Below are 12998 nucleotides of genomic sequence, written 5' to 3'. Positions count from 1 at the left end.
AGTTGAAAGGAGAAAATTAACTGAACAATGACCTAAGACTAGATGGGGCTTTGATGCTTTGCTGAGACATAGCCTTTATGAGACAGGAAAGGTTCTGGAAGCTCTAAATGGTTAAGTGGGTGTGGAAATGGGGTTTATAAGATTCTGAAACCCTTAGGAAGGAACGAGGGGGACTGAGACAGGTGAAGAGTCAGCTCTAGATGGTTGTGGTGAAGTCAAACTGGAGTTCCCAGGGAAGCAACTGACAGACAGACAGACAGACAGACAGAGGCTTTGCTAGTGGGTTATGGAAGGTTTCCTAGCCTGCACAGAAGTTTGCAGGTGACACACAGGAAAACACAGAACAGGCCAAAAGGTTAAGCCTGTCTTATGAGAGGTTAGCTACCTCCTCCAAAGGCCACTGTGTACATTTCTCCCCTGTAAAAAAAATGTAGACATGCTTGAGATTGTCTGCTCAACCCAGACTTCTTTCGGTAGCCGAGTGTACCTAATAGAGAGGCTACAGTCATGACACCAAAGTAGAGTCTGTCGCAATCAAGCTCTCTAGAGCAGTAGAGAACAATGTCAGGTTTTCAGGTGAAAGTATGGCCTCTAACCAGACTGAGCAGCACAGAGTATCCCTGCAGAGCCCCTGTGAAATGTGGAGAGGCAGACTGGAGGGATGGTTCGGCTGTTAAAGGCAAGGCTCACAAGAAAAAAGCATAAGAACTGTGGAGATAAAATATAGTTAGAGTGCCCCATGATGAGAAGCTTGAAGAAGCCCAGCATCCTGGAACTAGAGTTGCTGGTGTTAGGAGCTGCCTGGCACAGGTGCTGGGAACCAAACTCAAGACCTGGGCAAGGGCATCCTCTGTTCTTGGTGGTTGAATCTCCAGCTCTGCCTTTGGTTCTTCTAAATAAAAGAATTCATCTCTCAAAAGTAAACCCTTCCTTCTATGTCATATGGCCCATCAGGACTGCATGATCACCAAGGAAATAAAAGGCCAGCTATAATGAACTTTCTTACATTTCAATTTCTTTCAAAATCCCAAATCGTTAGTTTGCATCCACATCTTGGAGTCCGCATGGACAATTCAAGCTTCTGAAAAGCTTGGAGAGGCAAACCTAACCTTCACCTTGGCAGCTCCTGTCAAGCATTTAAGCATTGTGTGAGACCCTGCATGCCACTCCTCAAATTCATCGTTTGCAAAGGTCAACTCTCCTCTTCAGAAGTCTTTTACCATGCCGTCACAAACTCAGTCAGAACAGGAAAGACTGGAAACAGAGACCACAGCCTGTACCCCGGGATCCCTGAGCAGTCCCCGTGAACACGTGAGCCACAGCAAGAACTGGGGAAGCATGGAATTGTCTCCTTCAACAATTAGAACTTCTCTAAAGTAAGCAGGATTTAATGAGAGTTTAGTAGTGAAGATGTAAAGCCACTGTGGTGTGCGTTACAACAGCATGCATCTCAGTTATAAACTATGAAATGTTTATGGGGGAAGATATTGCTTCACAAGGAAATCGTGCTGTGCAGAATGTAGAAAAAATGCTTTTGAAGATGTGTCAGAAGATTTCTACTTTGCAGAAGTTTCCAGTGTACAAGCAAGATTTAATTTAGGGGTGGATGTAAATCAATAGCCTCCACAGTCTCACACATAAGCATACAAAATTCTACTGTTGGTGTATGCTTAAGAGAAATAAAAATGTTTATATCCACAAAAGCTTACACATGAATATTCACAGCAGGCTATCAGGTAAATCGGAGGCCAAGAGCTGAAAGTAATTCAAATGTTCATCTATTACTCAATGAACAAACATTGTAATAGCCATAAATGAAATATTATTCAGTCATCAAAAATGATGGTGTTTTGATTCATATTCTCAAGGATTGTTGTTGAAGAATGAGCAGAAAGATCCCAAGAACCTAAAATGGTGGCTATAAATCAACAGAACAAGTACACATATGAACTGTACATATGAACAGTTGACAGTATACAAAAGACCTATGCAATTTCTTTTTCTTTTTTTTTTTTTTTTTTTTGGTTTTTCGAGACAGAGTTTCCCTGTAGTTTCTAGAGCCTGTCCTGGAACTAGCTCTTGTAGACCAGGCTGGCCTCGAACTCAGAGATCCGCCTGCCTCTGCCTCCCGAGTGCTGGGATTAAAGGCGTGCGCCACCACCGCCTGGCAGACCTATGCAATTTCAAGTCAGACCAAATCCCGACACAAGATGGGGAGGTGGGCATGAAGTCCCACCTCTAGCTAAGAATTATTCGGAACTGATAGCTGCAATAAGAGGGACAATCAGTTTTCTTTAAGATTTGGTGGAGGACTCTCATTGGTTAATAAAGAAACTGCCTTGGCTTTTTGATAGGGCAGGATTTAGATAGGTGAAGTAGACAGAACAGAATGCTGGGAAGAAGGGAAGTTAGTCTGACGCCATGCCTCTCCTCTCTGAGGCAGATGCCATGGAGCCAGCCGCCAGGTCAGACATGCTGAATCTTTCCCAGTAAGCCACCACCTCGCGGTGCTACACAGATTACTAAATATGGGTTAAAGCAAGATGTTTGAATTAGCTAATAAGAGGCTGGAGCTAATGGGCCAGGCAGTGTTTAAATGAATAGAGTTTGTGTGTTGTTATTTTGGGGCATAAGCTAGCCAGGCGGCCAGGAGCTGGGTGGCAGGAACACAGCCCACTGCTCCATCACTATAAATCATCACTACAAAGATTGTAACCCCAAGTAAGTCAACTAAGCTTCAGTGGAAAGCCACAGATCTAAAAACATATGGACAACCTAAACTGGACTTGATGGGCATTTTTTAAGAAGAGGAGATAAATTTGGATGGGTAGGGAAGGTGGGGTGGATCTGAGAGGAGCAGGAAGAAGACTGGATATGGTTAAAATATATTGTATAAAATTCTCAAAAAAAAAACAAATAAAAATTAATCCAAAAATAACCAGGCCTGCTTCCTGAAATTACCAAGCATGGAGGCTCTCAAGCATGTGCTAAAATTCCTGTGAACATGGGACATTAAGTATAAAAAGAAATAAATAGCCTTCGGGGATGTGAGCTATTCATCCTATGATGAGAAAGAGTTTTAGCAGTGACAGCGCTGAGGGAGTGCCTAGGAGACAGATGGGCCCAGAGATGAAAACTACCAATCTGGACAAAATACAAATGCAGCAACCACAGAGCAGCTCCGGAGAAGGTAGGGCAGGCAAGTCTGTTGGGAGTTGATCTTGGGAGGACATGGCAGTAATGAGGCTAAGAGATCTCGACTAGTCTTAGCCTGCAGATGGCCACTGATGAATGCACTAGTTGACCTTCTACTCTCCCGGTCTACGCCCTGTCTGTCCTCATCCTGCTCGGCCACTCTCTGACCTCAACTCAACTCCATCAACATCTGAGAAATTCAGAGTTCCCAGACCCCTTCCTTTTTTCTCCAGCCCTCCTTGGTCTGTCTTTACATGCATGCCCAGTTTCTTTATCTGATCTTTGTCCCTGACTTTTAACTAATACATTTTTCTCTTCATATTTCACAAACGCCTGCTTCTTCAGTTATGCCTGATACTCCCTTATCCTTCGAGGCAGTCGGGCTCCATCTCAGCATCCCTACTGATGCCTCGGCTTCAGACCTGAGGCAATGGGATAGAGGCAAATTCAAAAGACAACCATAAAACAAATATCAAATATAGCTTTAACACATTCCCCAAGAGAGTGCCATATTGGCATTTTATATTCCTCAGTTTCTTGGCCAAGCTGAATTGACAGAAGTCATAGGCATGGAGGCTGTGATTCTGCTGAACTCAGTTGTCGCATGGCACCCAGATGTATAAAGTGATCTTCCAGTGAGCCCGCCACCTGCCTGCATCACACTGCTCCCCCTGAATACATGGCCCCAAATAACCTGGCTACCCATGCAAGCAAGCTACAAATCAGACTTGATTTCTTTACCTCCCTTACCCTCCAATCCAATCCATCTTGAGTTCTGCTTATTTTAATGCACCCAGGACCTTATTTCAAACTTGAGTTTATCTAGGTCAGAGCCAGAACCCTAAGCTAGTATTCTTCCTTTACTTCTTCCTTCCAAGTCCAATATCTATCTCTGCCATTGTTTGTAAAAATAAACATGGTCAGGTTTCTTCTTCTATACAAAGCCCCTCCAACCGTAACCCACTGTCTATCACAATGAGTGTCAAACATTCTCAAAGCAAACAAACAATCCTTCCTCTATATCCACAGATCCAACTAGCCACAAATGGACAGTGTTGGGGGCAAAAAGAAACTGCATTTGCACGGAACATCTACATACTTCATTTTCTTCTCATGATTCCCTGAGCAGTAGAGCAACTAACATGACGTTCACATTTTATTAGGCATTATGAGAGACCTAAAGTTGATTCTAAGTAACTGGAGAATGTACATGAGCTGTATACAAAGCGCTGTAAGCTACTATGGGTTTGGCCTTAGAATTAATCCTCTGTGGATATCAAGATAGTACAGTATTACTTTATAATAAATATCACATATGATCCTAACATACATGAACAAATAGGCATTTATATTTACTGGAATTAACTTACCTTGTCAATTCTAAATGTATGGCTTTCTTAAGCCAATGTCCGAGAAAATAATAGATTGCTTTGATGAAATTACAATTTTCAACTCTTTAGTGATGGAATTGATCATCTCTGTCTTGCTATTTGTATCCTGTTTCAGTTGGTTACATGCATTTAAAGGACCCTGATCCAAAACATTGGTGGACAGCAATCAAAACAGGTTGTTGGTTTTTCCCAAGAGACTGCCTTTCTAGTTTAGGCTGTTGTTCACTAAACTGAGATGGATGAATGAACGGATTCTCAGCACATATTACCTGATTGCCATTGTCACATTTAGAGTATGTGCTGAAGGTCTCGATTTTCAAAATCAAAACTGACCTAGTGTGACCCTGAATCTTCCTTCTCAGAGCTTTGAAAGCTGGTGACCAACATTCTAAAGGCCTGATGCCTCCCTACAACAGACACAGCCTGCTGGCATGTGGGTTGCATCCGTCCAGCTGCATTTTCCAACGTTGCCATTTTTTTATCCAGTTTCTGACATCTATCTCTGTACATCCTGGAGTTACCTGACTCCTGCACCTGCTGGTGCTCCCAACCTGGATTCCTATTCACCTCCCTGCAAAGCTTCAGGTATTAATTAACCCCCCTGCGCCATACTGAGTCGAAGCACCTTGCACGTCCTTCTGTCTTCAGCGCATGTGTCCTGTGTGATATTCTTTCCTCGCACCCGTGAGCACTTATGGAAAATGACAGGTCTAGCCACCCCGCAGTTTTCATGGTGTTCACGAGTAATTGTTTCTATTATAGCCATCATTGGCATTGACAGCAACAGCAGGTCACGCGGTTTACGTGGCTGAAACTGCAAGTTTTGCCCCGGGAAGGCAGTGACCATCTTCTCACTGATTTGACACCGAGTATAAACTAGGCTCTAAAACACGCTCATTGCAATTTTGACTTCCTTTCTTTTGAGTGGCGGCGTCACTCACCCACGAAAGACAGCAAGATGGCCAGCAGCACGATGAGGGCGCAGATGCAGGGGATGAGCGCCAGCAGGAGGAAGCGCAGCAAATTTGCCGGCACCAGCTTCTGAGGGCAACCCTCACCCACAGCACTGTCGGCTCTCAAGACCTGCCGTAAGAGGGAGAGACGAAACATGGTTTTAGTGTCACACAGCAGTTCGGGGCCTGGTGTGAAATTCTACATTACAGCTGTCTTCTCGGGGAATTGCAGTTCCTAAGAGGTTTGACACCGTGTTCTTGAGGGCATGAAATAAGGTACTCAACTAACAGCAGTGAGCAAAAGAATGATTTCACACACAAACAAGTCCTCCTCTTCTCCCTCCTCCTCCCCTCTCCCAATCCTCTCTCCTTTCTCCTCTTCCTCTTCCCCTCATGTCAGGAAATCACTCTACCAAATTTTCTTCTTGCTTTTTTTTATTATTTACTCTGAAAATCTTCTCATTAGACAAACTTTTAATAACATTTTAGCATGTTTGGGTTTTGTTTTAAAGAAACATTTATCAGTTTGGCAGTATTCCAAATGCTGTGAATTACCAATGGCAAGAGCTTTCCCTGAGCCAGATGTAAAAGGGTGTCTGGCGCAGATAAAATGCCGGTGTGTAGGAACAAACAGGACACCAACTAGACTACATTCTTCTTTGCCTCATTCCCATCTGAATAAAACGCGTTTTTAGGTGGTAATAGTTCCACAACGTTAAGTTGTGGACCACGCGTCTACTAACAAGTCCAAAGTGAGAGACTGTCCGGGGTGTCGGTAAAACAGAGCAGCTCAGAGGACACCCTCTGCTGCTGACAGTTCCCCCACAGTCTATCCATAAACGAGGGAGACAGACCACAGTGATGGCTCAGAACTTCTCGTCAGCAAATGCTTTCCATTGTGCGAAGTTCAAGCTCCTGTCTGGGAATTTGTTTATTACAGTCAGCTAGCTGAAGGCTGAGGCTGTCTCAGCAGAAGCCTGAGATGTTACTGAAAGTTCTTCGAGTTATGACAGGCTGCTGCCGGTAGTCCACAAGCAAGCCTCGTTCCTGATTCTTGAACCCCGGCCTTGGTCTTCTGACAGCTTTGCACTTGTCTGTTAATGTCTGTGAGGTCTTTTGGACCACGGTTCTCCAGTCCTGAGCTCCCTTTCTTGTTAGATTATACAGATCCTGTTCCAGACGCTGAGCAGCCCAAATCCAAAATTAATTCACTTCTCTTTCCCTACTTCCAAACTTATCCTCGCCTGGTTTCTGTGTGTTCAGAGAATCTCTCCTATTCTAACAATCCCAATATCAAGCGCTCCTTCTCATGAACCCCCGCCACATGTGGCCAGTACTCTTCCTCTGTAATAAATATGTAACTTTCAATAAAAGAACGGCCCTGCATAGAGCCTTTTCACTATCTAGACTGCTCTGCCAGAACGGTCCCGTAATACTGTTAAAGCTTCCTGGCTGGTCCATGGTCATTTCCGCGACACGCAAAGGGAATGAACTGAGATAGTTTCTCTCTGAAACAGGCATTTTTCTGCTTTTTCCATTTCTGCTTTTTCCCCACTGTTGAAACAGCTCCTTGGTCACTGGGGTCTACAGCAAGCAGCGTTCACCATGGAATGCAATGCCGTCTTCAGCAACCTTAGCAATTCTCCATGAAAGGACACTGTTTGAAAGAACTCGGGATGCTGGCTTCAGAAGGGCTTCATTTATTAGGCTCACGTATCTACTAACCCGTTCTCACTGCACCTGGTTCAAGGCACCAGCCAAGGTGAGTTCATCTAATCAGTCTACAGTTGATTCTCAGGAAGATAGAACAACGGCATAATAAAATAGGAGATCTACGACGGTGCCACAATCACAGCTCTGTCACTAGACACAGGGAACCCTTTCAGGCTTGGAGATAACATTGATCTGGCAGGACTGCAGGCCAACAGAGATAGTGGCAGGATCAATTTACTCAATTAGGTATCGCATGCCCACAGTAAGTCTAACGATGATTTCAAACCAATGATCTCACCGAGCTCACTTCACAAGAGAAATAACTGCCATGGGGAACTCAGGGATGGAATATGGATTCCCGGGAAAGGACTACAAGGAGGGTTCACTTCAAACCAGCGTAAGTCTTAGAAAAGTAACCTTGGAAAAGCCTCTTAGAGATGGAAACACATCCAGAGAGCCAAAGAACCGTGAACTTCCTCAGACTCCCACAGCAATGACAGAAGCCATGGCTCCATTAAGGTCGTCATGATACTACTTCACTGATAGCTGTCCCAGGTTATACACAGAGGTTCCTTGTTGTCCAGAATACTGTAGCAAAGCACAGATCACTTAGTATTCACAAGGGAGAATCAGAGGCCACAGTTCTAGAATCCCATAGAAGTGCATCCATAAGTACCCACCTCTGGACACAGCATTCCTGATTCATCTCAATATTTTTACCCATGGCCAGGAAACTGGTGCCTTTATTATTTTTTTAAGGAAGTGAAGGGAGAACTACTAAAAACAACTCAGTATTTTAGTTCTGTCTTCTCAGTCACGTGGTTGTCTGGCTGCTCTGTGGCTGGAACTGCCATGTCCACTAGGGTTCTGTGAGGCTCCTCAGAACCATGCAGGGCAGACCTGTCCTAGTCAAGGTCCTCTAGACGAACAGAACTGATCAAATAAAGATGGGATTTATTAGAGTGGATTGCAGCAACCTTCATAATGCTGCAACCCTTCAGTTTAATGCTCTCCCAAATGAGCTACTTCGGTCCCAATACTGTGACCCTTTAATAGAGTTCCTATTTTGTGGTGACCCCCCCAATCATAAAATTATTTTTATTGCTAATTCATAACCATAATTTTGCTATTGTTATGAATTGTCAGGTAAATATCTGTGTTTTCCAATGATCTTAAATGATGTGAAAGGGCCCTTCCACCCTGTTTGGTTGGAAGCATCACCTCTGCTCCCTAACACACCAAGGACACCTACCAACTAAAATCTGGTTTTATCTGCTATTGTGTCCCACTTATATACTCGAGCCTCACCAGTACAACCAGGGCACTTCTCTGTCCCATTCTTTCTGGCAGTTAATGACTCTTCCCATGACTAGCCCTATTCATAGGGCCAATAATAACAATATATTTTTTCTCCTAGCCACCTGCCTTCTCATCCCCCTCAAGAAACAGCTGTCTGAGGTCTCCAGGATGACAGTAAACTGGATGCAGCTCCAGCCGCACCTCTCGCTGAGCGTGAGCCCACCAACTCCCAGCTCTCCCCTCTCCCACATCGCCCCATGCTCACAGGAAGCAGCCAGACTTGAGCTGGCGTCCCTTTATCCAATGAGTCTAAAATGTTTGGTTGAGGGGCTTCACCTCAGCTCACTAGCTTTATCCAAAAAATTCTGGAATGTTTGGTCAGAAGCGTCACCTCAGCTCCCTAACAGCCCTTTATACAAAAAGTCTGGATTGTTTGTCTGGTTACGAATTTCCAGCTCCTGGCATAAGCTCCTTCCCCTGGGAGTTACCTCAGTTCAAACTCCACCTCCAAGAAAGCCTGCTAAACAATCAACCCTCCTCAGGGAGGGTCAAGAAAGCCAGCCAAACGGTAACCCCTCACTAGGGAAGGTCGGGACCACTCCCACAGGCTATTTAAACTGCCCCCCCAGAGAATGAACATGTGGTCTCCGGGTTTTGCATGGTCTCCCCCCCCTCCATGTTTTCCTGGGGGCACCTGGGAGCACTCCATTAAACACGGTCATCTTTAATTTGGTCTAATTTGGTCTGATAAGGATTATTTACTTCGGCAGAGAGGCTCATCTAAGAAAATACTTAACACACACACACACACACACACACCCGAAAGGGTGGTGACCCACAGGTTGAGAACCGCTGACTTACAAGGCTGTGGTCCCACTGGTCCAACACTGGCTGTTTACCAACAGAAAATGCCAGAGTTGTTCAGTCCACAAGGCTGGATGTCTCAGCAGGTCTTCAGTATATGCCCTAAACCCAGGGAAGTAAAAGGATGAACTTGCCAGCGAGAGTGAAGGCAAGCGGGCGAAGAGCAAACGCCTCCTTCTTCCGTGTCCTTTATAGAGGCTGCCTGCAGAAGGTGCGGCCCAGATTGAAGGTGAGATGAAAGGTGGTTTCCCCACACCAAATGACTCAGAAAAGTCCTCACAGCTGTACTCAACCCCTTGGGGTTTAGTTCATTCCAGACACAGTCAAAGTTGACAACCCAGAGTAGCCATCACAACAGCAGTGAGTTAACCGCTAAGACTATTCCTAAGCTTCCTTTCCAGAGGCTCTCCCAGCGCTCTCCCAGGTGGCATTCGTCTTCCAGTCTTCCAGAACTGAACCTCCTCACCCTTGGGACTATGCAGCAAGTTCAGGGAGCTAAGCATCTCTTCAGAACTGCACACATGTACTATAAAGCAATTCGTTCCGATGTTGTTCTAAGCTCACCGGAGGAAACTTGCTTCTTGTATCTCAAGAACAACATTCATGTAAAAAGCTATCATGTTTGCTTTTACAGCATATAATGATAGATTCTTCCTAACGGGAGTATTTTCTTAAGTCAGTTAATTTCCACTGGGGCTCTTCTCCTCCTTATCTTCTATGTTCCTAACTCTGATGTGTTTGTCTCTCAACTGGCTACTTTTTATCAGCTTTGTGACAGCTGTTCTCTCAATCCCTTGGGGCCTCCTAACCAGTGAGCCCCTAAATCTCCCTCCAGTCTGCTGACTTTCCCTTTCTATATGCCTGCGTTAGGATGTTTGTGTTTCAACCTTTACTGCCAGAACCCCTACAGCTGCTCTGAGCACCCCCCTCACTGCCTCTGGGTTCCCCCTCACTGCCATGGTTAGCGGTTCATCAGCTCGGCATAAACGAGAGTCAAGCGGCAAGAGGAGCCTCTACGGAGGCTCCATCCTGTAAGTCTATAAGGCATTTTCCTGGTTGGTAATTGACAGAGAAAGACTCAGCCCAGTGGGTCCAGTCTGGCCAGGTGGTCCCTGGTGGCAAAGAAAGCAATCTGAGCAAGGAGAGGAAATGAAGCCAATAAGCAGCATGTCTCCATGGCTCTGATTCAGTCCCTGGCTTCAGGTTCCCATGTGCCCTGCTGCTCTGATCCCTTTAGATGATGCACTATGACATTGAAAAAGTCCTTTCCTCCCTAAGTTTCTCTTGGCCACAGCCTTTACCACAGAATAGAAAGCAAACCAAGACAGTCGCCTGTCTTTTAAAGCTAACACCAGGTGAACATTCCAATCTTCTCTGTCTGGATGGTAGAATGTGCTGGTGAGCCACCTGGCTGAGCTACTTGGCTGGTGAGTTCAAAGCTTCCTTCTCAAACTCTCCTGTTCTCATTTTACAGAAACAGTAAAGTCGTCATGTGGAGGTTAGCACACTTCCCCAAATCTAGAGCCATAGACCTGTTTCTATCTGTACTCATTCTATCGCCACCGCCCCCATCTACGACGGCCCTTCCATCTCTACCACAGATCCTACCACCTTGTTCAGAAGCCTTACGTTCACCCTTTTTAACCCTCTCTAGCCCTCTCTCCCCACCATCTTCCTCTCCCTTCCCTTCCTTTCCTCCCTCCATCCCCTTCTTCCAACACCGTATCCTCTATTGCCAGCTTTTTATCAAGCCTAAAAGCTTAATTAAGTCTTAGGCTAGAGGGATGGCAAGCACAAAGACCTGAGTTCAGATTCTTCAAACCCAGGTAACTGCTGCGTGGGTTTGATGGCTTGCCTGTAATTCCAGCTTTGAAAGGCAGAGACAAGGGATCCCTGGAGCAAGGAGGTCAGTAAAACTGCATAATTGGCAAACTCTTGGTTTCATGGAGAGACCCTGAGGTGATTCCAATAGAGGGTGATTCCTGACATCAACCTGGGGCCTCCTGCACAACCTGTGCACACACAGAGGCATACGCAGCATACATGCACATTCACACACACGCACACAAAACACACACATTTACTTGCACACACACACATACTTCTACATACTCACACACTGCACACACACACATTCACACACACTCACAGACACACACTTCACACATGCACACACAGAGACACGCATGCAGAAGCATACATATACAGACATGCACACCACGTACACACACAAAAAGTGAGGACAGGGAATAAGCTCCAGCGTCTGCTCGTTGTATCGTCCTTAAGCCTATATCCCACTCCAACCACTGGAGGGGATTAGCAACTTTCAAATAAATGAGTAGTTAAATCACCCAAACAAAATTATTCTGCAAGTATGCAAATGACTTCTTTTAAAAATAATAAATCCCTAGATAGTCTCCATATACTCTACTCCTAAATCATCCAAAGTCTCTGCGGTGGAAATTATTTGCAAATGTACAACCAATATTAAAATGTTAAGTAAGATAGGATTGTTTTTATGGAATGCACCCTAAAGTTAATAAACCAAGTTTCCTAGGACTGTAAGTGGAAGGCCACACTTGCACCCCTTCCTGTGAACTTTGGAGTTGAATAGGAAACTGTGTGTTGTAGACAGGATAGTGAGCCTTACTATAAACAAAACCACAAACGCAGCCATGCGAAGACTCTGAGAACAAGTGCTCCTGTAGCTCCTCCAACCCCCAAATCAGAAATGCCTAGACATTCCTGTTCCCTGGCACCTAAAATGTCTTTTTTGCATAGTAGTTACAGTCAAAAAGAGATGCCTAACAGTTTGGTCGATTTGTTAAGGACCTTGGTCTGACGATTTATAAGCTTCCATGCCCTAAACTCTTAGCTGTCATTGAAAAGGATCCGACTTTGGCCTTGAAAGGAGCATTCCTGCTCCATTCTCACGCAACAACTACACCCTAGTGGGATGTGTTTAATAGAAAAGTAACTAAGGCAGTGGTAAAAGCTGAGGTAGAAAGCGGCCCTGGAGGGATGGAACAGTGAAGGGCACGCACTGTCTTCCAGAGGACCCTTTTGACTCCCAACATTCACAACCACCTGTAACGTTAGCTCTGGGGAATTCAATACTTCTGGCCTCCTCAAGCACCTGCATTCATGTACAAATACCCCATGTCCCCATACACACATATAACTAAAACAATAAATACTGTTTTAAAAAATGACATAGAGGGTTCAAGTTCAGATTTAACAAATCGACAACCTAACTTAAAAAAAAAAGAACAACAAACGTATTCTCTCATCATCCCAAGGTGTCACTAAGCAAATGTTATCCTTAGCCTCCAATAACTTGTTAAGAAATAATATTCACCCTCAGATAGTGTCTACAAAGAGACATTGGTATGCTCTGTCTTATGCTACAGCATCATATATACAGATATTCCAATAATGCTATCTTGTGTATGGTTTGTTTAAATTAGTACCAAAAATTAGGCAGACTTCAGGCTTTGTGTGGTGTGCAAGTTAATTCCACCTTAAAAAAAAAATGTGTCTCTCTACCATAGATGTTATTGAATACAAAAACCAAAATCCTTGT

At 44.7% G+C, this 12998-nt stretch overlaps 1 protein-coding gene across 2 annotated transcripts in view; it reads right to left on the bottom strand.

Moving 5' to 3' along the window:
• Positions 1–12998, bottom strand: part of Corin (corin, serine peptidase) — a 200831-nt gene that overhangs the window by 164191 nt on the left and 23642 nt on the right. For both annotated transcript variants that reach the window (XM_038345201.1, XM_038345193.1), the window contains exon 2: positions 5528–5669. In XM_038345201.1, coding sequence (XP_038201129.1) covers positions 5528–5669 — 142 coding nt within the window. The remainder of the gene's footprint in view (positions 1–5527; positions 5670–12998) is intronic.

The sequence above is a fragment of the Arvicola amphibius genome, chromosome 1 (assembly GCF_903992535.2).
Source record: "Arvicola amphibius chromosome 1, mArvAmp1.2, whole genome shotgun sequence".
In the NCBI taxonomy this organism is placed as follows: Eukaryota; Metazoa; Chordata; class Mammalia; order Rodentia; family Cricetidae; genus Arvicola; species Arvicola amphibius.
Note: the sequence above shows the minus strand (reverse complement) of the source record. Positions and strands in the feature narration are given on the sequence as shown.